Raw genomic sequence first — 27186 nt, 5'->3', positions numbered from 1 at the left:
AAAGAAAGAAAAGTTGCCTATTACTCGATTAACATACCAATTTATCCAAAATAAATATCAAAAACATGTCTAATCAATAAATCTATTTTATTCAATCATACTGATGAAGCACATTAGAATACTGACAATAGCAGCAAATCTTAAAATGAATCAAATTTCCATGTCACTGATGTGCTGTGATAACAGACATTAATTAGGCTAATTTACTTAAAACTTTAAATGTTTCTGACATGGATTCATTTCAGTATTGAGTAATGCATTATGATAATGTATTTCTGGATCAGTGAACACCTGAAAGGACTCACAGACTGTCCGGACAGTCACAGATTGTCTGTAATTAGATTCAGCTGTTGGCCGTGGCCGTTAAATAAACAGAAAATATGAAACAGCCGAGCGTTACCATGACAGCAGCGGGGCAGAAATGACTTTTAACATGAAGGCAATGAAGAAATACTACGTGTCCTCGTGCTGATAATGTGCCGTGCTTATGTGGCGACAGAAAGTAAACACGGTTTGCGGTGCTGCCGTCTAGACAAAGTGCTGCGGGATACTTTCGTTTCACATGTTCGTGCTGCTTCACTATTCGTGGACAGCAGCTGTGCTGCAGTGAAGCTGTTTCCAGTTCGCAGAGCACACGGAGCAGCACGTTGTTGAATGTCTGTCTGAAATACTCCAAACTTTAGACGGTCGAAGGCGCGGTCTTGTCCAGGATAATCACACACCGGATGCAGCGACGCACGTAATGCATGTATGTAATTGACGAATTGCCCCAGCCCTAGTCAGAACACGCTAACTCCCGTTAACTTAGCATCGTTAGCAGTTTAGGGCCGCTTGTATCTGGCTAATTAGCAAACGCGCTAAGCTTACAAGCTATATGCCGACAGCGATACCTTTTAAATATTGTTAACACAAATAAAATACAGGAATTTCACTCACCAACCAGAAAAACTGACTTCTTGTAGGTTCCATTTCCAATAAAACGTACAGCCTGCCGTTATTCATCCGGTATGTGCATGTAGAAATATCCAAACAGCTCCAACAGACTGTGCCTCAGAGCTCCGTGTATTAGCTGGGCTGAGCTAACAGACGGCAGTCACCCGGCTAGCAGTGACAGCTGCCACGCCCCTAATAAAGCAGAACTTTAAAAAGGTGAGTTATAAAAATTCACCCCCCTCACAGTTAGCTATATACACTAAAACCATTTCTTGAACCAGGCTGTAAACATGTTTTATTCTGCTGTAAAGTTGGGCATTTTAACATGGGGGTCAATGGAGATTGACTCCCTTCTGCAGCCAGCCTCAAGTGGCCACTCGATGAATTGCAGGTTTTTGGTCTTCCGGGGAGGCTTCAGCCCGGAGACTGGAAGTTTGGCGCTTGATTCAGACCAAACTCGTTTTGGAACCTGTACTTTTTTTATACCGCGGGAAACCTTGAAAGTGGTAACTGGCCCATGCCTAATACAGATTACAAGTTTGGAAATCCCGGCCCCAGAGCCGCACATCTTACTACAGGTTACATAAAGCTTGACAAACCTTTGGAACTGTACACATTAGTTCCAGGATGTCACATCTTGAAATACTCACAGATCCACTCCACAGTCAATCAGTACATTGTTCTTTTTTAACAGCCAAGCCATCTGAAATTAATTTGTGTCCTTTTCTTTAGGTGACAGGGCTGAAGGCTCTGTATGAGGCTGAGTTAGCTGATGCCCGACGGGTTTTGGATGAAACTGCCAAAGAGAGAGCCAGGCTTCAGATAGACTTAGGCAAGGCTCAGGCTGAGCTGGAAGAAGCCACACGCAGGTAATATGGTCCAGTTTACCTTATTATCACACAAATTCCTTTGTTTGATGTCGCATTAATCTGGGGACCAGGTAAGCATTTGGAATCAGGGTCGTTTGGATGGACAAGGTCAATGGCCAGTTTGACACAATAACAGTCTTCTCCTTCCTCCATGCTTGCAGTGCCAAGAAGAAGGACAGTGATCTTGCCGCTGCGGTGTCCAGGGCCAGTGGTTTGGAAGGCCAGCTGAATAAGAGTGAAGCAGCTCTTTCTACGGCTCAAAGCCAGAATGCTGCTCTGACGTCTGAGCTTGCTGATGTCAAGTGCCTGCTGGCTAAGGTGTGTACTGTAGGTTTTCTGTTCAGAAAAAAGGAGGGAAGATTTAGGTATGGTACATCCAAATTTTTTCTCATGGATCGTGGTTACTAAATAATGATGCGTGTCCAACGCTTTGTGTGGCGTATACGACAGCTGCTTAATTTTCCTAATCTTCGGAGGTCTTTAGACTGCGGTGGAAACGCACACAACAGTGAGCTGAAGGAACCTTTTAGTTCCTTTAAAGTACATCCTGGTACTAAAAGTCCTGGGTACTTTTGGTGGAAATGCAGCTTAATATGTACATCTTTGCAGCTTTTCTACCACAACCTGCTCATTATGGGTCAGTCAGTTAAACTTGTGTTGGAGTGTCCATGTGCTAATAATCCTTACTGTTATGTGTTGTATAGGCAGAGGACAGCCATGCTGTTGCTAAGCGCCAGCTGGAGGCAGAGACACTGATGCGTGTAGACTTGGAGAACCGTTGTCAATCACTGAGTGAAGAGCTGGAGTTCAGGAAGAGCATGTTTGAAGAGGTAAGTTGTGTGTATGAAGTACAATGACATGTGCATGGGACTGCCACAAATCATTATTTCCAACTAATCTAGCAGTTATTTTTCTGATTAATCATGTAGAAAACAATGACAAATTCTCATCTCAAGTTACCAGAGCTAAGTACAAACTTAGACTAAACTGGTGTAGCCTACAGCTATGTCCTGTACACTGACTGTACACCCTAATAGTTTTTCAGGTTTCAGATGAGTCTGAAAAAGTGGTTTTGGAAAAGAAAGGACGGTGGTGACTGGAAGAGCTGACTTCAGTAAAGCTAATTAGTGATGCAAACTAGTCCTTTTAAGCTGATGAGGAGACGTTTCTTTTTGGATTTTAATGTGCAAATAAAATGTACCTCAGAAGGGAGGAGGTTTCTCATGTTGCCTATTTTTTTATATTAATGTCTACAGATAAATGTCAGAAGCTGTAAAATGAAGACACAAAAGGCAAACATAAACAGTCGTATCTATAATGATTCTGAATTCATATTAACAGGGTTTTCCTGCTGTTAAGGCTCAGGGGGAGATGCCCAAAACATGCTGTGCCATAAATGTAACATCACTGTGGAGAACATCATAACCAACCAAATTACTTTCTCCAAACCCCCAAACCCCTGACCATGACTAACACGACCACCACCAAAACATTCCTCTAAAGCTCACAAAGCCTATGGGAAAACACTGAAATTTTAACTATTCTAATGTGCATTGCATGCTCATGGACACAAGAGCAATACTGCTGAGACATGTTGTGTTGGGGCTTTCTAATCAGACATACTACGCGCACAAAAAAAAAAAATCGCCCCACCTCCGCTGCTACAACTCCATCCTAGGGGAAACACTGCAATTCTGTTCTCTCTAAAGGCAATTTCTACTGTAAACCTTTTGTGTATGCAGAGTATATAGAATGGAATTTAATTAGAAATAGTCTCATCTGCATCTAAAGATTGTTTTAATAGATAGACCAAACCTGTAAAATTTCTGTGGCACTCCCATCTTTCTTCCTGTGTTCAGGAGGTGCGCGAGTCTCGGCGTCGACAGGAGCAGAGAATAGTGGAGGTGGACTCAGGAGTCAGACAGGACTATGAGTTCAAACTGGCACAAGCACTACAGGTATGTTGGGAGGAATTTATAGCTGCTGTCACTTCTGCTGTTGTCTTTTCTGTAAATGCTAAATGGTCTGTACTTGTGTAGTGCCTTTCTAGTGTTTCTGACAACTCAAAGCGCTTTTACACTACATCACATTCACTCACTGAGGCTAAGGTGCCTCTGTCATCAGAAATAGAAATGCACATTCATGCACAGTCACATTCGCCTGTGGCCATAGAAACAATATATTTAAATATACAATCTATGAAAAAGAAGGTTCCTTAAAATGTATTAAATTTAACACCCATATTCATCATGTATTTGTCCTAGATTTCACTTTGTCAGGTTTCAATTTTATCTGATTTTACTGATTCTGGTGTTTCAGTGAGAAAATTCGAATAACTTTAGTTGGGAATTGTAACTGTAGCAAGCCTTAACCAGCTAAACTAGCTTACAGGACTTGGAAAAACTATTGTGTGAGCATTCTCAGCCCCCACTCCTATTCTCCACAAGCTGGTGTCATAAAACATTTATAAGATTTGTCATTTGGGACGGTTGTGGGATGGTAAGCAAGTGTAACAGGCATTTTATATTCCTGCGTCAAGTCTTTTCTGTGGCCATGCCGTAGTGTGAATTTATACTTTGTGTGTATGTGTTGGGTTACAGTGTCAGTTTCTCAAGACCAAGAAAAGTCTGTCTCTTGTTTCCCAAACAGCTAGAAAAGTGAAGCTGGTTAGCGCTTGCAAATGTCCACCCTCCCTTTCAGACTGAGCAGCTGATCAGGGAAACTGACAGTAGCTGCTATGTAACGTAACATTAGCTACATTAGGTACAAGCTTAGACTAAACTGGTATAGGCTACAGCTCTGCCCTGTACACAGACTGTACATCCTAACAGTTGAAAAGGTTTTAGTTTTTAGACTGGTTGTTAGGAAAAGAAACAGTGGTGTTGACTGTTGAGGAGCTGAGGTTAGTAAGCAAGTTAGTGATGCAAACTAGTCTCTTTTAAGCCAATGAGGAAACTTTTCTTTTGGATTTTATTGTGCAAATTCAATGCTTGGTAAATAAGGGAGGTGGTTCTTCATGTTGCTTATTTTTCACTTAAATTTCTACAGATTAATGTAAAAACCTGTAAATTGAGAGACAAAAGGCAACATGAACAATCCTATCTATAATGATCCGGAGGTCATATTACAGGGTTTCCCTGCCATTAAAAGGTTTAGGAGGTGAGGCCCAAAAAGGCTTGGGTGCTGTGCCATGAAAGTAAAATCACTGTGGAGAGAGCACGAAAACTAAAGCTAAATAACTTTTCCAAAATCGAACGGTTAGCCTGTAGTGCCTCCGCAGCCAAATTCTTCTGCAAGTTTAGTCCTTAGCTTTTTGTTTGTTGTTTATTTATAATGTGCTCTAGTTTTTCCAACTATTTGTTCACAGATATGGTAAAAATAATGGTCCCAAATGATGTGATTTTGCATATTTGTCATTGGAAAAAGTCGCATTTTCTCACCACGACCACCAAATATGTGCATGTAAGACTGAAAACACTGAAATTGTAAGCTATTCTAATGTGCCTCATATGCTCATGGACAAAGCACTGCTGCTGACAAATTGCATTGGGTATTTATATTCAGACAAACAGCAGGGGCACTATGCAGATGACAAAAAAATTTCACTTGACCTCCACTGCTACAACTCTATCCTAGGGAAAACACTGATAACATAAAGAGGTCTCTCCAAACAAGAGAGACCCACTACTACTACTACTACTACTACTACTACTACTACCACAACTATTAAGAAGTAAAACAAAACCCTCTCTGACCTGTTCAGCTATAACCAAAAACAAAGTGAGCAGCACCCACTAAGCCTAGTGTTTCAAACATTAACCTACAAGTGCCTTGTTGGTATCAGTGATTTACACTTAAGTCCTGGCCAGTTTTCCTTCAAGAAAACTCACATTTCAAGGCATAATAGAGAACAATAGATTTACACTTTCTAATACTGTTACTTCTAGCAGTAAGTCATCAACAGAAGCTACCACAGAAAATACCGCAATCACCAAGAGTAGAGCATAATACAAGAGGCGAGCTGATCAAGGGGAAATCACAGCTGAGAGCAAGAGCAACAGCCAGGCAGCTATTTAAGCAGGAGGATGATCTTGAGTGTGGTAGAGGATTGGAGGAGATAGCCACATGCCGCGCCAATTAGATCATCCGTTGGGAATCAGGACGTAGGCAGGACTTGCTTCAGCCAATCGCAAGAGGCAAGAGATCACAGATCCTGTTTAACATGCCACACAGATTCACAAAAACAGGTAACACACAGACGGATACCGATGGTGGCTGAAATATTCATTCAATAATAAACCTTCCCTCTAAAACAACTCGTTACTGGCTGAGATAACATGTATATTACATTGTAATGTGTCCCAAATACTGACCTTGTATGTTTCCTTGTTTAATAATTATAGATGGCTGAACCTACAAAAGCAACATATCAGCATTTTGTATCAGCCATCATCTTCCCTGCTCTCTAAATCTCGGCATCTGCATTTAGTCAACCACTATTCCACAGCACAAGAATAACTGACTTTACCATGTGAGCTATTAAAGTTTTAATCAGGTTTGTGTGATCCCACCAGGATCTAAGGCGGCAACATGATGAGCAAGTCTCTCTTTATAAGGAAGAACTGGAGCACACCTTCCTGGCCAAGGTGAGAGACAAATTATCATTCAACACTCTGGCTCTCCCACCTGATTCAGCTACATACTACTGAAAGACAAACGGAGAACCCTTTCTCACACATAGTCTGTCTCTCTAGTTGGATAATGCCAAGGTGTCTTCAGAGATTAATGATAAGGCAATGAGCACAGCCAGGGAGGAACTGCAGGAGTCCCGTGTGAGAATAGAGAGCCTTGGATATCAGCTGAATGCCCTGCAGAAACAGGTACTGCTTAACGACAACCTGCACACAACTCTTCCAGTTTCAGGTACTTGTGCCGTTCAGTTCATGAATTGTGTTGACAATTAGCTTTACTAATCGAAGGTTATGCTGGTCGGATCTGTGTGTGTGTTTTGTATTTGTAGGTGGCTGCCTCAGAGGATCGCATCAGAGAGCTGGAGGAAGTTCTGTCGGCAGAGCGAGACAAGCACCGCCGTGCCATCGAAGGAAAAGAACTAGAGATGAACGAGCTCAGAGACAGGATGAACGCTCAGCTCAGTGAATACCAGGAGCTGCTGGATGTGAAGCTCGCCTTAGATATGGAGATCAATGCATACAGGAAACTGCTGGAGGGAGAGGAGCACAGGTACAACACGCACCATGTGAAACGGCTAAATGTTGTTGTAAATGAAAATGAGTTCCATATTTGAAGTTTGATTGTGCCAGAATGGTATTTGTGATTTTTTTTATTTTTTGGAGTTTTCCTCTGGGGCCTGTACCACGAAGCAGGATTTGAGCTTATCCAGGTAACTTCGGGGTTAACCCAGGGTTTTCAGCACCACGACGGTGGTTCACTTCTTACCAGGGTAGATTGCAATGGTAACTTACGCCAAACGGCAAACCTGCTCCGGAGCAGGTCATGTTCCAGATTCCGGCCACATTCAGACCAAACGTGAATTTTCTCCTCGCAACGCTTTCCTCGCGTGAGTACATTCGCTGCAAGTGTTCACACACACGACGTGAGAAGGCGATTTTAACATAACGTGAATAAACACAACTTACCATTACTACCGCTGTATGAACCCAAAGTAAACATTTTGCTGTGATTAAAAAGCAATAAACGGATCAAACTGCTGCCGAAATAACTACAATATGATGCGGTTTTGTTAAACATATAAATTCATGCTTTGTCAGCAAGACAGCAGGACAACAACTTCTAAAATGTTTGTTTTCTGAATGGAGTTCGGATCGATCAGGGCTACTTGGTCACAGTAAAGTACAATGATAGCTGGAATAAAGTTACAGACATGTTTTCTGAATTCACCAGGTAGTTCAACCTCCTCGCTTTCTTTTCTCCCAGCAATGTCCAGTTTTGTCCGGTTTTTATATAAATATGAAGTAGTCCAACATGTGCACAGAAGCTAGCTGCTGAGAAGCTTCAGTGAAGATAAATCAACATTGAAATCCCAAAAACTAAAGTAAAAAGCTAATTTAATAAAAGCCGTTAACTCTGAGCTCCTCCCGCGAGCAAACGGCGTAGTTGTCAGAGCAAAATCCAGTCCGACCACGGGTGTTTATTTGTCCGAAAGCTGGAGCCCAAGTTTAGCAGCTCTCAGCCGGCCAGCAGATTTTCAATTGCCCGCTCTGCCTGACCCTCTCCACACAACGCTCTGAAGCTGTTGGTGACGTACGGACAATCTCAACGTTGATAGGCTATCGCGACTCAACGTCATGTGAATTTCTCGCTTGAGTTGAAAATATTCAACTAACACGAATTCCTTTGCGGCGCTGGCACCGCCCCCTTCGCGCTGGCCGACAGGAAATCACGGCTCTACGCGTCTTTGCATTGACTTTGTATGTAAACTCACCGGCCTGAACGCTCGCTTCGCTTTTGGTCTGAAAGCACCATTAGGCTATTGCTGCCTACAGGTTTTTACAGTAGGCTTAAGCTGATGATACACAGAGCAACTTTTAGAGCAATCGTGCAGGGCAATGTTGCCGTCAATGGTAATGAGTAAAGATTACTACCATAATCCCCTACCCCCACCACTCTGCCACCTGCCCCGCACCACCGCTACCGTTCAAAACATAGTCGGACTTGCCGCTAGCAAGATTGCTCAGCAACATTGCTCAAAAAGTTGCCCCGTGTATCATCAGCTTAAGCCTATTTACTGCTTTTAACTGTGTTGAATATTTATTTGCTCCCAGTCCGTTTCACACAGCCTGTCGCAGCTATTAAAATAAATGGGTTTCATTTTTCAATGTAAGGCTGAATATTATGAGCAGTTTGGTAGGGATATTGAAGTACTCAATTTTAATATGATTGTAGACTATTTATTTTACATTAGTAGCTTTCTTATAGGCCAACTACAGAGACTAGCCATACCGCCCCACCTTTTGCGATGTGGGCGCAGGTAATGATGTGAGTTTTCAGCAGCCTAAATGTTGAGATTCAGTCTTTTAACAACTATTTGAGCACATTTTATGGCATGAATGGATGTTTCGTTTCATTGCTTTATGAAGTTAATTTAGAACAATGTTTGGGATACTTTTGAGGGTGTTAAATAAATTAATCTCCTTTTTGAAGTGACAACTTTTTTAAAGTGAGGTGGAAGACCACATCTTCAGTGCCCGAGTCTTTTTTTTTTTTTATTACTCTTTATTTTGCATTTTTCTTATTACAACACAACATACAAAAACAAAGAACAAGGGGCACTATATATTGTATAATAACAAAATAAAGTATTACAATTAAAGTGTTAGAATTGCTCCGCTTCTTTATATGCAAGCCATTTCCCAATGCTTATTATATATGTGACCTTTGATACGTAGAAAGTATGTCATTTTCTCCATTGAGTGAATCTCCTCCACTATTTCTTTCCATTGCTCAATCCGAGGTGGGTCGATCTTTAGCCAAGACGGAGTGATAGCCTTTTTACATGCAATCGTTTTAAAAAGATAAATGTCATCTTTTTGGACCACCTCACCAGGTAGTAGACCTAGCAAGAAAATCTTGGGATCTCTAGGGATGACATAACCCATTATACTCCCAGTAATTAGAAAGATACTGTCCCAGAATTGCTCTAACTTTGAGCACGTCCAAAATATATGAGAGTGATTGGCGTTCCAATGCCCACACTGTCGCCAGCATTGCTGTTGTTCACCCCTTAGTTTATTAATAATATGAGGTGTAATGAAAAATCTGACCAGATTCTTCCACCCAAATTCCCTCCATCTTTTCGAGCTAGTAGACGTTTGTTGTGTCACACACATCGAAAGCCAATCACCCTCTGACACTTCCATACACAGCTCCTTTTCCCATTTTGACTTAATATACAAGGTATTATTTCCATTTTGTTTCTGCAGAGCTTTATACAATTTAGAGACAGTTTTACTTGGTTGGAGCTTATAAGCATTAATAAAAACTTGAACAATGTCATTGCCCTCAGGAGAAATACCCACCCTTATTTCACTGTTATAGAAATGTCTCACTTGGAAATATTTGAATAGGTCCCTGTTCTCTAGATTATATTGTCTCTTGAGTTGTTCGAATGTCTTAAAGGTATTGCCATCTACAAACTGGCACAGGGCCATAAGGCCTTGATCTTTCCAACTCAAGAATGAAGAATCTATTTCACCAAGTCGAAAACTCGGGTTGCAGGAGGGCCAGATCAAGAGTTTAATATCATTAGCCAATTTGTATTTATTTACAACCTCTTTCCAAATTAAAAGCGTGTCTTCAACTATACGATTCCCATCTTTGTTTGTGATAATTTTACCTCCTAGACGGGTTTGAGGTTGGCTCTGACCCTGGGTTAGTTCGATCTGTCTCCATTGAGCCTCGATTTCTGGGGAACACCAGTAGATCATATCTCATTTGAGATGCGTAGTAGTATTCCTTCAGATTTGGAAGGGCTAGCCCGCCATGATCTTTATCAATCTGAAGTGTTCTAAATTTTATCCTTGGTCTAGCCCCTGCCCAGATAAATCGTGATATTAACCGGTCCCAAGCGTGAAAGTGTGAGTCAGAAATCCTGATAGGCAACGACATGAAAAGATACAAAAATCTAGGAAGCAGGTTCATCTTCACTATTTCCAATCTAGAATTGAAGTCTAGTATCAGCATTGTCCAGCGGTTCATGTCTTTTTGTATTGAGTCAATAACTTTCTCGAAATTCAAACTGAACAAATCATCTAGATCTTGGGAGATAAACACACCTAGATACTTTAACTTTTTAGCTTCCCAATTAAGTTTATAATTGTGCCGTATGGATTTACTGGGGGAGTAGTTAATGGTCAGGACTTGTGTTTTGGTAATGTTTAGGTTATAACCAGACAGCTGACCAAACTCTGTCAAAGTTCTCATAAATTTAGGGAGGCTTGCCTCTGGGTTTTGGAGGTAGGCGATAACATCATCTGCAAAAAGTCCAATTATATGTTCAGTACTTGCAATAGTAATGCCTTTAAGCTCTTCATTTTGCCTAATAGCCTGTGCCAAGGGTTCTATGAATAATGCGAAGAGCGTTGGACTGAGGCAACAGCCTTGTCGAGTACCTCTAAACAGTTGAAATCTATCAGTTAGGTGGCCATTAATTTTTACCCTGGCCATCGGCCTGTCATACAGTGACTGAATACATCTAATAAATTGATTATTAAAGCCAAAACGCTCGAGTACCTTGTATAAAAAGGGCCAGCTGACCCGATCAAAGGCTTTCTCCGCGTCGAGGCTGACTAAAGCCAAACTCAGTTGTTGTTTCTTGGCTTGGTCCATGACATGCAATGTTCGTCTTATACTGTCGTGAGTTTGGCGGCCTTTAATGAATCCTGTTTGGTCCTCATGAATCAAATCTATAAGATAATTCTCCATTCTCTTAGAGATTATAGAGGTAAAGATTTTATAATCGACATTCAGTATTGAGATCGGACGATATGACTCACAATATTGTATATTTTTTCCTTCCTTAGGAAGGACAGATATTACTGCCTCTCTCCATGATGGCGGTATCTCTGCTCTACTCAGAGACCAATTAAAAGACTCCAGCAGAACAGAAGCGAGTTCCTCTTTGAAAATCTTGTACCACTCATTTGAAAACCCATCGCTACCTGGGCATTTGTTAGTTTTCAGATTTCCAATAGCTGCGTCCAATTCTTTTCGAGTAATAGGGGTAGTTAATGCGCCGTTTTGTATTAATCCTAGGGAAGGCAAGTCTAAACCTCTCAAATACTGTGTAATAACGCTTTCATTTACTGGTTTTGAGGGTGTGTATAATGTTTGATAATAATTTTCAAAGATTTTATGAACTTGATTGATATCATAAGTCAAACTATCAGTTAAAGGGTCTCTAATTTTGGTAATCGAGTGCTTCAATTGTTGCTTTCGGAGGCGCCTTGCTAGAATTCTTGTGGCTTTTGAACCAGATTCGTAAAAGGTCTGTTTTGAAAATCGTAATTTTTTCTCTATCTCCTCGTGTATCATATCTTTATATTATTTTTAATAACTGTTATTTGTTTGGTCAATTCTTGATCATTAGTACTTTCTTGCTGTTTTAGTTCTAAACTCCTAAGTGTCTTTTCCAACTCATCATATTTTAATCGTTTTATCTTCTTCAAATAGGCAGTTTTTGAAATGAGTCTGCCTCTCATTACTGCTTTAACTGTATCCCAAACCAGAACCGGATTTACCTGACCATTGTTATTATCTTCTATGCATTCTACTATTTCCTTCTTAATGTCATTCCTTGTGGTTTCATTGTTGAGAACGCTTATATTTAAGCGCCATAAAGTTGTTTTTGGTTGGTTAGATAAATTAATAGATAGATAAACAATATTGTGATCAGATATATCAGAAGTTCCAATTTTGCATTCCTTCACTCTAAACCTGTCAATGGTGTTCATTAAAAAGAAGTCAATCCTGGAGTGAACTTTATGTGTGAGAGAATAATGGGTAAAATCTCTCTCTTTAATGTGAAAGTCCCTCCAGACATCGAACATACCCGTCTCTCTAATTAAACTATTAAGATCTTTTGACCTGCCAGTCTTTTGTTTTTTGGAGCTGGTTGTATCCATGGTATAATTTAGAATTGTATTCCAATCTCCAGCACAAACTAGAATCCCCTCACTTACTGAGATTATTGCATCAAAAAGCAGTTTAAAAAACTTCCTGTCACTTTCCGGTGGGACGTAAACATTAGCGAACGTAACAAAAACATTATCAATTCTCCCTTTTACGATAATAAACCTGCCTTCTTTATCAACCTTTTCAGAGATTAATTCAAAGTTTAAAGAGTTGGAAATGAGAGTAGCCACCCCTCTTTTCCTACTATTTTTACACCAGCTATGAAATGTATTAGAGTACCCAAATGTTTTAAACTTATCATGTTCTTGCTTAGACATATGAGTCTCCTGTAGAAAAGCTACTTGTGTCCCATCTCTTCTCAATTTAGCTAGCACCCTTTTTCTTTTCACTGGATTACTCAGTCCATTTACATTCAAAGAAGCAATTTTTAAATCAAACGACATTGATTATAGTAACGAAAACACTTACATGGTTTAGCGGCCCCTAAAAACATTGAACAAAACACACATTGAACAAAAACAAAAAAGAACCTTAATGAACTGACTTCCAAACGGAAAGAGGATCCTTCCTCCTCCCCTGTAACCCCGTTGGCAGGTTGAGGGTTAAGTCTCTCTGGATGAGAGGGCCCGAAAAAGACAGTAGATGTGTCTGAAAACACGTCCATCTTATTAGTCCAACGTAGTCGATAAAGAGTGGCCTCTCCCACGTAGTAGATAATCAGGACCTGGCCTAAAGAAAAACAATAGCAAAAAAAACATTGCGTTGTAGCATGATGCCCTGCACCTTATTAATCCGACTGATCCCTCTGGAATTCTTGCAATTTAGCCTTCGCTCTGAGCGCCACAGCGGGTCCGCTGCTGCACGCCGGCTGCCAGCCCAATAGCTCCCGAAGACGAGACTCCGCGCTGGGCCCTCCGTCGTCTGTAACCGGCTCCTCCACTTGAAATCCGCGTCTCTTCAGCTCCTTATAGACTCCCGAGCGCTGGAGTATGTGCGCACGCCAGACTCCCAGTGGATCCTCATGTTAGTGAACGGCGTTTGGAAACGTATGCCTTTGTCCTTGAGTATTTTTTTAATTGCGTTGTATTCTTTGCGCCTCTTAACAATCTCGGGTGCGTAGTCATGGTCGAAGTGTATAAATGCGGTGCCCACCTGTATCTTGCCTTTTTTCCACACTTCCCTCAAGATCATTTCTTTCGTAGAAAACTCCAGAAAATTAACAATTACAGCCCTCGGTGAAGCTCCGGGCGGGGGTTTACTTGCAAGAGCCCGATGTGCGCGTTGTATTTTAAGGTTAAAGTCCTCCGGTAGTTGTAGCTGGCTCTGCAAAAGCTTCTCAATAAACTGCGTTACAGAGACCCCCTCTTGACCTTCTGGTATCCCAAAGACACGTATGTTATTTCTTCTGGATCGTGATTCTAAGTCAAGCACTTTGATCTGAAGTTTCCTCTGCTGTTCGAGGCAGGTGCACAGCGCCTCAGTCGCCTCCTCTGCCCAGCTCTCCACCTGGTTCACGCGGGCCTCCGCTTCATCCATGCGCTGTGATAGGCCTTGTACATCGGTTGCAATAATATCCAGTTTACCGTTGATTTCTTGTCCCAATTGGCCGATATCCAGTTTGAGCTTTGCATTGTCTCCTTGCAAATCGGATTTTAACTCCCCTATTGCCTTAAGTACCTCAGCGGTGTCCATGCTTTTCCCGGGGCTCCCCGTTCCCGCGCCAGCCGTGTCGTCGCTAGCTTGGTCCGGTTGGGTATTAGCTTTTGCGGCTGAGGCACTTTTATTATGAGCTTTGGGCATTTTTATCGATTTATTTGTGGCCTAGTATGCTTCTTCTCCCTCTTATGAATTATTTTGTTATAAATAACAAACAGAATTGCTGTCTCCCTGAATGTGTCAGCTGCAGCTGTGTTACTTAGACTAGGCCTATGTTGTATTTCTGTAGTGTTGCAGTTTGCTCGTTTGTAAAATATGCCACTCTGCTGCCAGTTGACTTTTTCATGTCTGTGATTGGTCATCTTCTGCTAACACCGCCTCTTTTATGTGAACGCGCTCACGGCTGGATTGGGAAACCCTGGGTTGAGTTACTGAATTGATAACCAGCTTTGTGGTACCGCTGATCCCGACCGCAATTGTTAGGGTTAGTGAAACCAGAAAACTAAAAGATATCCTGGGGATGTCCCCAGGTGTGAAACGGTACCGCCCCTCAGGGGGCGTTTAGTAGATGATGGGGGCGCTGGAAGCAATATTTTGGAAAGGGGGCCGCTGAGCTGCTTTTGGGGGGGTGTTTGTTGAGGTGAAAGTTTTAAGACTGGTTTACAAGATTCACAAAAATGTGAGTTTAAACTTTTAACTACTCTGCAACATTAAAACCTGCCAGTTTACTCCAGTGCGACTGGACAAGACGGTGTAAATGGTTCAGTGTTTTGTCAGCTTCTTGTGGCACAGCTCCGTGCTGCCTTCATCGGAACGGGAAGTCAGAGTAGCTGATCATCTGTAAAATTTCAGCCACATGGTGGGTTACTGTGTAAACCATAACAAAATGGAATATATGTCTTTCTCTTATAACCGTTTATTTCTCTAAGGAATACACCGTGAACAACTTTCTTTCACCTTGTTTACACATTCACAAGAGGGATATTCCGCTGACTTCCCCTGAAAACAACTTAGCATTCAGCACCTGATGCAACTTATTGAGTGCACCAAAACAGTCTCTGTGTTTACAAAAAGTTTGAGGGACATTTACTTATTAATTAAATATTATCTTGTCTTTTTTGTTCCCTGGGACAGTCATAAAATAGTTTGGTATTCACATATGTGCTTCATGTTTTTAACAACAACAACACTAATAATCAACAATATTCATGGCAAATGGTCAACATCTTTTTTGATGGGGGGGGCGGTAAGGGACCTGGATAGGGGGGCGCCGGCCCAAAAAATGTTGAGAACCACTGTTCTATGTGTGTTAATTGCCGGTTACCGGTCTGTGCCGCTGTGCGGATGGTGTAAAATAACGTCCAGCGCAGTGTGTAACGTTTAGTGTGACCAGCAAAAAATCAGACATTTGACGCTTCTCTGGCCTCGGTCACTGGTCATGGCCAATTAAGCTATAAAACTGGCCATGATTGGTCCCCAGCCAGTTGATGGGTGAATCCCAAATTTATGTTCGTATTGTCATTTTAAAAATGGCTGTTCTCAAGTTGTCATTTGAATGGCAGGAAGGGAGTGTCTTTTCTGCTGTCCTCTCACAGCTCAGACCCTGCTGTATCGTGAAGCACATAGCCATTAACTCGTTGCTTACTGGTGTGTTTCTTCCAGACTGAAGTTGTCCCCCAGCCCATCTCATCGAGTCACAGTTTCCAGGACAACAGGATCTTCCTCCTCCCGCTCCTCCAAGAGGAAGAGAGTGGAGATGGAGGCTAAGGATGTGCCAGAGGTAGAAAGCGGAGAGGGGCAGCTGCTGGTGTCTGAAGAAGCCACAGCTAGTGGAGCAGTCACCATAATGCCCACTGACATGGATGGAAACGCAGTCACACTGACCAATGATTCTGAGCAGGTGTGTAAGAGTAGACTAAGACAAGAAATGCAAAACTGCTGCATTTCTAGTCTAGTCTACACAGATGACCGGCAGCTGGTGATTAATAACATCACATAGTTACAACAAAACCTGAATATGAAGAGCTTTAATAAGGTTGGATTGATTCCACCACAACAGTAAATGCTGATTGTGTAAGGTAGAATAAACCGATGGTCCACATAAAGCAGCCTCCTGAGGGTCTGCAGTAAGAGTGGATAAGAGGAGCACAGGTACACAATATCAATCAATAGTTTAAAGGGTTTCACAATTTCGATTCTAAATAAAACAAAATCAGTGGAAATGAGCTTTCAAGTGTGTGCAATTTTTAGAATCAAAAGCAGGATACTTACCTGCACTCTTCCGACTGTTTTTTAAATCAAACTGTGACCTTAAAGTCACTTAAAGATGTGACACCCCTTACAGGTTTAGTTATAAAAAATCTGATGTTTCTCTTTGTGGTGTTTTGCAGGACCAGCCTTTAGGCAATTGGAGGTTGAAGAGACAGGTTGACAATGGGGACGAGGTCATCTACAAGTTCTCCCCAAAGTTCGTCCTCAAGGCAGAACAGTCTGTTACGGTGAGAAATACGAAGTAGAAAAGAATGTGTGTGCAGTCTTCTGTGTGAAGGGGCGTTCATGAACATTAAAATTTGATTAATTTATCCTTGTTTGTATAATTTTGTATTTTGGCTCAAGGTCCAGTCCATCCAAAACACATGCACAACAATATTTTCTCACACTTAACCAAACCATATGTAGTAGTGTTTTCAAGATTTCACCTGCCACTGATGAGGTATATGCAGGGTGTCCACGGGGTCTTAAAAAGTCTTAAAAGGTAATAAATAAATTTTGCTAAAATTAAGGCCGTTAAAAAGTATTAAAGTCTTGATCGCCATTTAACAGGGTATTAAATTTTGTAGACATTTTAGTCAATGTGAACATCCTTTTTGTCCGAAGAGTTTGTATGGTAAAAGTGTGGGTGAACGTATTTATTTATATTGCATAGCAAAAATTACTAGACAGGCAGAACGTAGCGAGTTATTATTCTGTGTAACGTTAGGTGCGGGGATCTAGGATCTACCGTGTGAGCCTTTCACTCTCATACGCCCCTAAAAATGGATCCGTGCGAACCGGAAAACTGATTTGTGAGCGTAACCGACTGTACCCTTCCACCATGCCGGATCCCCAATGCTAATTGTTCAAAACATGATCGGACTTAGCTACATCTATGCCTTTTTTATTGAAACACGTTCAACTTTTCATAAAGCTGATGTGCTCGTCATTGTCACTTTTCGTGAACAGATTAATCACAGCCTGGATGGAGCGGGATTTAAAAAAAAAAAAAAAAGTTTGATGTGCACACCTTCCAAATGTTGAACTAATCATTCTGCCTAAATAGTTATTGTTGTTGTTGTTATTATTATTGATGAGTTAGTAGCCTACTTAAAATGAAAGTTAGAGACTAATTGTAGAATATTTTTCTTGCACAAAGTTAATGAATAAAAAAACAACCCCAAAACGAAACCGCCGTAACTGAAATTAATATAATTGTGGTAAGCAATATACTATACTATTATAGAATATTGATTATAATGAATATAGTAACAACATATAATTAACATAATATAAAACTAACAGTTTACTATTATATTAACAATGTACTTTTAATATAATACACTCATTTGTACTAGTTCCTCCTCCAGGTTGTGGATCGAGCCAATGTAGTGGAAAGATTTAGCCAGAGCCAGGATGCCATTGTGCCAGTATGTGCTGCTTCTAGCCTCCTCCTCCTCCTCCTGAGAGCAACACATTCCCCTTGTTCTATTTGACATCTGTTTTGCTAAAGTTTACACAAATCAGCTTTAGGATGCAGACAGCAGCTGTTGATCACAAATGTCTGTGCTACACTACCAACATTATCCATCACTCAGTTTATTCTCTTCACCTTTGTTCCCTTCTGGCTTATTTGAGTTATGTTGTATTGATACAATGGTTGATGAAAGTTATCACAAAAAGAGTGTTTAGTTTTATAGTCTTAATCTATTTATAGTAAATGTAAGTTAAAGGTGGGCTGTGTGGTTTTTAGTGGCTTCTAGCAGTAAGGTTTCAGATTGCAACCAACAGCATATGCTTTACATATTTGTGACTGAAAATAAGGTACAACTACGTCAGGTAGTTATCAACTGGTTGGCGTTTGCAGGCAAGCTAACATTATCTAATTTGAACCAACTAAAACACAAAATCACACTGTTTCACATGTTTTGCAGTAATTTTGCACACACAAACATCACAGCCTGTGTAAGACAATGGATTTTCGCAGGAAATCCGACGAGTCCTTCACATAGAAAACAGTAGGCCTAAACAGGCTGTTATATACAACTGAGAAAGTTGGTGAATGCCTCAATTTTTAGGTGAGGTTACAACCTGGTCACATATAGGCAATAAAATGTTGTAAATATGTTTAAATTTCTTTTAAAAACTACACAATTCCCCTTTTAAAGGTGTGAGGCTGACTTTAACCGGTTACAGTTCAAAGTGGCGCAGCAGTCTTAAATTATGTTGAAAAGGTCTTGAAAAAGGTCTTAAAAGGTATTGAATTTCACTTCTGGATTCCTGTGTATATACCCTGTGAATGGGAACCTATTGAAAAGGACATTTGAAAACCCTCAAAAGCAATATGTCTTCCTACCACAACCTCACTCAGGAAAATCCACAGATGAACAGTTTTAGTTGGACCTGCACTCTAGTAAAGATCTAGTGCTGAGAGATGAACCACCTCTGATAGCGTTGAGGCTAAAGATCAACGATCTTGACAATACTGACACCTAATTATGTCTTAATTTTGGCTTCTAAGCTAATATCAGTTTCAAAGACTGATGGGGAAAGCTGCCATGCAGTATGGAATAGCAGAGGTCTGGTTCAGAGCTGTGAGGGTGACGAGCTTAGACTGAGTCAAGGAGGTGACCAGAAATCAGAGGCTAGGTGTACTGAGACTTAACCTGCTAGATATACCAGAGCCCGACAGAGATGGGATTTTTAAGACCGATACCAATTTTGATATTTGGGGGTTTTAAAATCCGATATGCCTACTATTAGTACTAACAATAATTCCATTTATTACTCATTTCGTTGTCATTTGTCAATTATTATATTACATTATAATGATAAACAGGGCTCTAGGCAATATATTTTTTGTAATGCAGTAGTTATTATCTTACACAATCTGCCACAATGACGATAATACCAGCACGCTTTTCATTCATCTAAAGCTATGAAAGTTTTTCAGCCACCATCTATGACAGTGACCCAGAGAAAAGGCTGCTGTTGAATGCATCTAATACTACATGACTGTCTACAACGAGGACCTGCAACTTTGAGATTTCAAACTAATGTTGCACATTTGAAAGAGGAGGTAGATAACTTTGTTTGGCAGGAAGTAGGGTTGAACGATTTTAAAGAACACAATTAGCTAATTATGAAGGCGATTAAAATGTAGGTCAATTATACAGCACATCTGTCCCATTTTAAACAGTCATGCAGTTACAAATTCATTCTGTTGTCGTTCTTGTGTGACAGACTTGCCCGCCAATCACAAGTGCCATGCGCCTCCTGTTACGGTCCTACTCACAAATCAGCGGGCACAGGGCGTGTACATTTTACAACAACTGAAACAACAACAAATGAAAGTAGAGGAAAACATGGGATAATGGCGTCAGCTGAACCGACACAGGCAGCAGCTGTGCCGCGGTTTTGTCTGGCGTCAACTCACACTGAAGTGTTTCAGCAGAGGAGCGTTTAGCCTGCCCTACGTAGTTAACGTGTTGTTAATTAGTCATTTTGTGTGCTTCAACTACGGATAACGTCTCTCTGTGAGCTGTTTTTTTTTTTTTTTTTGCCGCTCTCTGTACAGCTACATTTTCCACATGGAGCATTTCAGAATAAGAGTGTTTTGCCTGCCTGATTTTGCTGACTTTAGATTTAGTTGAATTGTTCAGTTGTCCTTGATTTTTGTGCTTCTACCTTCTATTTTTTCGTTTGTTTTAACTGTGTTGATACGCGATCGTGAGTCTGCACCAGGTGTTTTATTTTGAAAATTGACCGGATTCTCTAAGCCGTTCTTTGTCTGACTTCCTGCCCAGTTCATCTGCTCTATGCTGCTTGACGCGACTTTAGTAAGAAATAGACAGAGTGAATCAAATCGTAATATCTGGCAGAAAAATCACAATAAGATTTCTTTCCCCCAAATCGTTCAGCCCTAGCAGGACGCTGACTGTACAGACTACTACAGACAAGAGGCAGATATTTTTAGAATACGTTAAACACTATAGTTTAACCACTCATTAACTTTAGTGCTCTTCCACTGATAAACATGGCATTGGCTTTGTGGAGAATCTAATTTAGCTATGTGCAGCGTGCTGCTGTATATGATGTTAGAGAATATTTAAAAGTGATGGACTTAGGAATAAATGATAAGACCGTTCGCTAGATCTACCTCAGTGTTTCAGAAATAAATCTACAATCAAGTCTGTCAGCAGCGTTTGCTCCACCACTCACCTACTGTAACATTGAACATACTGCTGAATTCCGGGAAGAAGCCGGGAGAGGGCAATGAAAAACGGAAGGGTTTGCAAGTCTGGTCATCAGTGCTTTCAGGAGAGGAGAAGTGATCAGGGCTATTTTTATCATCATTTAAAGAGGTGGTATTCTGCTCATTTTCAGGTTCAAAATCTTATTTAGGGATTGTACCAGAACAGGTTTACATGGTTTAATTTTCAAAAAACACCATAGTTTTCTCATACTGCACATTGCTGCAGCGCCTCTTTTCACCCTACGTGTTGTACGCTCCACTCTTGAGCTACAGAGTGATGCATCTTACTTGTACAAAATCTTTGTTGGGAGTTGCATATGCGCAGTTCCCAGGTAATGACTACTAGCCAATCAGAAGCAGAGAACGGCGGGTCGTAAGAAACAAGATAGTATGATCCAAATCAAAGCTGCTTCAGACTGCGACCGTAACCTAGCAGATGGTCTAAGTTACTCTCAAGTCCACAACCACACAACATCATTGTTCCACATCTTACCATCAGGACTAAACGTTGAGCTGTTGCTGGTGTTCTGACGATCTGTGCTGCCTTGCCGAAAAATGCTACCATAGCGCAAATCGATAGACTAAACTCTATTCGGCCCTGCTCATCGCATCTCATATCAACTGTGGTTAATATGATTGTAGAAGTGAGGACTATATAATATAGCCACATACGAAAAAGAAATTGAAGAAAATGTAGACTGAGCTACTTTTTTAGCAGGAACACGCCAATCTGGGTTCAAACTCACTAGAGCAAAAGCATTTCATTGTTGTGGCAGTTTGCTTTGCCTGCGAGTCACTCAGACACTCAGGATTCTTCCATTTCCAGTCAGCTATCGATTGAGTACGTCAGCATCCAGGTACCATTTTGTTTTGGGCTGATCTGAAGCAGCTGGTCATTGAGTGATCTAAGAAAATACCTGAATATGTTTATCAAGGTTTTTTTTCTTAAGGCTATGGCCAGGGTGCAAACTAAGGTGGGAGATTAAAGGAGACCCATTATACTGATTTTCCAGTCCTATATTGTAGATCTGTGACTCCTGTATGGCAGCTTTGCATGATTCAAAGTAAAAAAAAAAATAATATTTTTCTTATACTGATTCCTCATGTAGGCCTTCATTTCAGCCTCTGTCTGAACAAGCTGTAGATGCTCCTGTCTCTTTAAGCCCCCTCCTCTCAAAGCCCACTGTCTTCTGATTGGCCAAGACCTGAAGCATGTTACTGTTGGCGGTTGTTATTGCTAGGCGGAACAGGCAGACTGAGCATTGCCTTGCCTGTGAGAGCACATGACCAAATATGGAGCCATTGGTAGAAATAGCAGCTCAAAACAGAGCGTTCAGAACAGGAGGAAACCTGAGGTTTTGGTTCACAGTGATTTTCTTATAAATGCTTTAACCTCATTTTTTGAACATCCAACATTATAACATTATGCATAAGTCATAAAATGTGGAAAAGAATAATAGCTCCTCTGAAAATATGATTTGTGATATTTTGGAGTGTCTCTAAAATATTGACTAAGCTATTTTTGCTGTTCATTTCTATTTTACGCATGATCCTTGATGATACAGAAAATCAGAAGTGTCAAGCTTCATCCAATCAGGGGGAATGATCACCGACCGTCCGAAGCGCGTCTGGTCACTCCGCGACTTCTCTCCCTCGCCCTGTACACTCCAGCACCCCGCTCCCTCTCCAGTAGACCTACTATGGGTTGTGTTGCTGGTGGAACCGGCGCACTGCGGTGGGTCGGTGATTGCTCCCTCTGCCTGGATGAAGTCCAACGTTGCTTGTTTTACGCATGATCCATGTTACTGCCGCTGGAGGCTCTTTGCAGCGCCACACAACTTTGATTCTTCCGCCTCACGAATAAAATAAATGTCAGGTAAAAATAGTGTACAGAGGCTGCTGCAGCTGTTGTCTTCTCTACACTAATTGTAGCAAAATGGCTACATATATACTACTAATAATAATAATGATAGGAATAAACAATGCCTGAAATTAATTAATAAAGACATCTTAATTTGCCATTAAATGCTTGTCAGTACTGTGCTTTCATGCCGAGCTTTACTCCAAATGAGCCCAGCATGGTGTGCTATTTAAATAATGAACAAAAATTACCTGAACATTTTAATCCGTATATGATTCGTTAAACCTGTTCAACACCAACGCCCCGGGTACCGGGGGCAGCACACGATCGTCAAAACCGCTGACTTTTGCCATTTTTGCAGTCTTAAGATTAGCTGATTTGTTGCTCTGAGTATCGGCGGGCGCCATCTTGATTATTGCTAAATACCTGTGAGAAGTGCCGCTTTGGAATACAGTCTTTTTCGCCATTTGGTGGCCGACCTGTAGGAACTACATAGACATCCACGGTATCAAATGAAAGGTCTGCTTTTGGTCACAGTAATGTTGATTAATATTCACTGTTTCTATCAATATTTCAATGTTATGTTATTTGGAACATTGTTGTATGGACAATGACAGTGTTTTAAAAATAACTCCCAATAAAAGTCAACATTTAAACGGAAATATTGCCAAAATATGGACATTTGATTGGTATATTTTGAAAATATTGTATAACTGTTATATGATAACTGTATTTTAGTTTATTTTCATCAAATTTACACATACAATTGCATTCCAGGTGTATTAAAATATATTCAGTTGCATTATAATCTCTTATGATGGTTTATTGCATTAAAATAAAGCTATTTTTTTTTTACCAGGCGAGGATGAAAATATCCTATTTTTTCTTTATTGCATCTCTATTTATTTTATCTGTACTGGTAAAATAATGTTTTGGATTCATATTCTTTGGCTTCTGAACTTTCAAAGGAGACCAGAACTGTGCATCTAGGCCTAATGGTTGAGGAGTTATTCCTGATGGATTTTGGGTATGTTATTTTAGGCGTTTTAACTGGAAATGGGGACAAATAGCTGGAGGTTCTAACAGGTAATACAGCTCACGGAATTAACTAATAACAGTTCATTTTTGCTGTGTACCATTGGCTGTACTGACAACTGTGACTGAATTAATTTTATACTGAAGAAATCTTAAAAACAGGAGAATTCTCAGGCAACTTCTGAGACGTTCCTGTCCCAGTTGTTAGTGAGTTACAAAGTGAACGTTGAGCCTCCTATTTTTAACTAAAAACCCACTTAAGTTCAAGCTCATCTTAATTAGCCTACATTTAATCATGCACCGCCATCTCAAGTGCATCTGCTGCAGGTTTTTCAAGGGTAACACACAAAGCTACACAAATCAGACACATTAAATATCAAAATCAATAGTTTTCTGTTTTGGTTTTTAAAACGACTTGGTTTACCATACACAGATTCTCTTTGTATTTGTTCCATTTTAATGAAACGTGTGGTAAAAAGGACAGTGTGGAGGAGCAAATGGACTAACTAATGGGGTACTGATTACAATTTGACATGTAAAGCTTTAAGTTCTTCGGTATGAAGACTTCATGATGTATTTATCTGCACTTTGTGTGTACAGGTGTGGTCTGCTGATGCTGGCGTGTCCCACAGTCCACCATCTGACTTGTTGTGGAAGAGTCAGGCTTCCTGGGGCACAGGAAATTGCATAGTTACCGTTCTGATCAACGCTGATGGGGAGGTAAAGACATCCGTGCATGACTAATTCTACCTGTTTGCTCTGTGTTTCTGTGTCCTTGATTTTAAGCGCAGACCACCTCATGTTCTGAATGTTCCTGTGTGTGATCCTTGGCGAGGGCACTTGAGCTTTGCAGTATGGTGTTTCTGTTTTGAGTCACATGGGCTGACTAACTGTCCTGCAGGAGGTGGCCCGAAGGAGTGTAACCAAGACTCAGGTGGATGTAGAGAATGGAGAGGAAGAGGAGAAAGTGGTACAAACCGTGAGTATACTTGTTTTGTTTTTTACTTTATACTTTCAGCTTATGAAGGTAACAATCACATGCATTCACCGTATTCAGCTGTTAATCTTCAATTAATCAATCGATACTAGGGCTGAAAGATTAACTGCATTTGCGATATTATCACAATATGATAAAACGAGATTTTCTAATTGCAAAAGGCTGCGATTATGCTCTGGTCACATGACACCCAAGAGTAAAGCAGTCTGCAGATGAATCATCAACTTTGCACATTACGCTGTCTCTTGACTTGTTATACAGTGGCCTTAAGCTTGACAGAAGCTGACACTACAGAAACCCACAGGTAAATTTGTGGTGGTGGGTGAAATTGTCGGGCCATCTGCAGCTTTGGCAGACAGGAAAAGTGCACAACAGAAAGACACGTGTGGTAAGGTAGCCTAAGTGTATTCTGACGATCGGCGCTGTTGTCACACACAGGAAACATCTGTGAAACGGTGTTTCACATCAAACGTTCAAGAAAGAGGCCCAGTCTGTCCAGAGTTACAGCCAGTGTTGTCGGAGAATTACTAAGATGTCTATTAAACACTAATTAATTATGTTGGTTAACTTTACTCTGTGGGGTTCATCAATAGTGATAAATGATCAGTATATATTTTATGAATGTTAACAATTGTTAATATTCTATTACACATAGTAAAAGTACCATTTCTTGAGATTGAGCGAAAACATGTAGCGTTAACCACGTTCAAACAGCAAAGTGTTCTAAAAAGACCTTAAGAAGTGAATTGCATAATTCGGCAAAACAGATATTGTAGGCTACCTACCGAAATTTGCATCCACCTCTTTTCTCAGTATAAAAGAGCGTTGCATGTGTATGCAATTCACGGCAGCTGCAAAACGTCACTACACCTCGTGGGAGCAAGGCCTGATCATTGTTCTAAGCTCACGCAGTCTACCGGAGGTAGATTGTGTCTGACTTGACGGCACTGTTTTTATTCCCCTATCTATGAAGTCGGCAAAAGTCAGCCAGTTATCTGGAACGCACCAGTTATACAGCGTGGTAACTTCGACAGCTGTTTTCCAAAGTTAACATAGCTCTCCGTATTAGCTAGGCGCCTTACATGCTCGCTAATAATAATTTGAAGATGGGTCATTGTGTTGGGCGGATTTGTAAATGTAAATGCTCCATATTTGTATAGCGCCTTTTCTAGTTTTTTCGACTACTCAAAGCGCTTTTACACTACATCTGCATTCACCATTCATTCACTGAGCCGAGTGCTCAAACAGAAAGTAACATTCACACACTGCCAGGGGCAATTCGGGGTTCAGTATCTTGCCCAAGGACACTTCGACATGCAGCCTGGAGGAGCTGACCGCCGACCTTCCGATTAACGCTCTCTCGCTCTACCTCCTGAGCCACAGCCGCCCTCAGCAGTGGTGTTTGTGATATCAACCATTCAATTCACAGACGGGTCTGTTGTCTAAGTTTGCGAGACAGAGAGAGCGACCGAGTCAGATGATGCGCAGCGCTGCAATCAAGAACGACTTTAAAATGGGTCCCCAAATTTACTTGGGTGGCAGTTAATCTACCTGGGCGACCCGCCCAAATAAAGCCTATGTATGGGAAACACTGGAAGGTAAAGGGCTTAATAGCAATGCAATATTGGTAAAAAAACAAAAAAAAAAACAGAATCACAATTAGATCATTTTCCAAAATCGTTCAGCCCTAATCAATACATCTAATACTTTTTCATAGGGCTGGCGTAGTGCCGCAGCAACAGAAAGTTCCTCTGAAATCAAGTTCTGATCTGCTGTTCAGTGACTGAGCAGTTTAGTAGTACTTAGTACTGCAACACATCGGGACAAACTGACACCATATACGAAAAAAGGAATAACGGCATGCATTACATTTGCCGAATTTACAGGGGATTCAGTAATAACAAATTTGTAGTAGACCGTTTCACTTTTCTATATTTTCCCCTAACTCAACAACTCACAAAACTTTTTTTAAAGGGAGTTTTGGGCGGATTACCCGCTTATTGAGGCGAGTCTTCATCATCCACAGAGCCAACAGCATTACGTGCCTCCTCTACAGATCCTCCGGTATTTCCAGGAAAGGTCAGCTTTGCAGATGCTGCAGTTAATAATAGCCTTTTTGGCTGAGTGAAGAGTGAAATGCTCCCACACTTTGGAGGTTTTATTTTCTGGCAGTCCGACCCCTTTTTGAGGTTGAAAATATTTAGCCTTTTTAAAAATGTTTTGTATTGGCAGTGAGCGTTTTGCGGGCTGTTTATGTGCCCTGGGCGCCTCGCGTTTTTGAAGGAGCGCTCTGAACGCACAGAGGCAGAAAAGCGCCCGACCTCATTTGCATTTCTTTCCATTGTCCAATTTAATGAATGGAGAGAGTGGCCCTCAGTTGTGCTGACGGAAGTTTACAGTTCCTTGAATTGTACGGAGACTGCAACAAACAGTCCCCGACTCATCCTAAAATAAGACTTGAACCGACCATCATTAAGATAAAGCACCTGGACCAGCTGGTGGTACTACCAGCGGTATCTCCTCTTTCTGAGGGTCTCATGTGCTCACACGGATCTCCCTTTCCCAGTCTCCTGCGTGTTTGTACACCTGTCACCCTCAAACAATGCCAGAGCAGGCGCCCTCCGTTTGGCAGATGTTTTTAACAACAAGACACAGA

The 27186-nt window shown here is 41.0% G+C and overlaps 1 protein-coding gene across 1 annotated transcript in view; it reads left to right on the top strand.

Annotated features, from left to right (window-relative positions):
- Positions 1 to 27186, top strand: part of lmnb2 (lamin B2) — a 38710-nt gene that overhangs the window by 5593 nt on the left and 5931 nt on the right. Inside the window, exons 2-12 of the mRNA XM_038716923.1 lie at positions 1666 to 1802; positions 1964 to 2120; positions 2507 to 2632; positions 3662 to 3760; positions 6377 to 6448; positions 6557 to 6682; positions 6823 to 7043; positions 15792 to 16029; positions 16520 to 16627; positions 24134 to 24253; positions 24435 to 24512. Of these exons, the coding sequence (XP_038572851.1) occupies positions 1666 to 1802; positions 1964 to 2120; positions 2507 to 2632; positions 3662 to 3760; positions 6377 to 6448; positions 6557 to 6682; positions 6823 to 7043; positions 15792 to 16029; positions 16520 to 16627; positions 24134 to 24253; positions 24435 to 24512 (1482 nt within the window). The remainder of the gene's footprint in view (positions 1 to 1665; positions 1803 to 1963; positions 2121 to 2506; positions 2633 to 3661; positions 3761 to 6376; positions 6449 to 6556; positions 6683 to 6822; positions 7044 to 15791; positions 16030 to 16519; positions 16628 to 24133; positions 24254 to 24434; positions 24513 to 27186) is intronic.

Source organism: Micropterus salmoides, unplaced genomic scaffold (assembly GCF_014851395.1).
Source record: "Micropterus salmoides isolate LMB-PRFRI ecotype aquatic unplaced genomic scaffold, ASM1485139v1 Ms_hic_scaffold_13, whole genome shotgun sequence".
In the NCBI taxonomy this organism is placed as follows: domain Eukaryota; kingdom Metazoa; phylum Chordata; class Actinopteri; order Centrarchiformes; family Centrarchidae; genus Micropterus; species Micropterus salmoides.
This window is presented reverse-complemented; position numbering and strand designations above follow the sequence as displayed.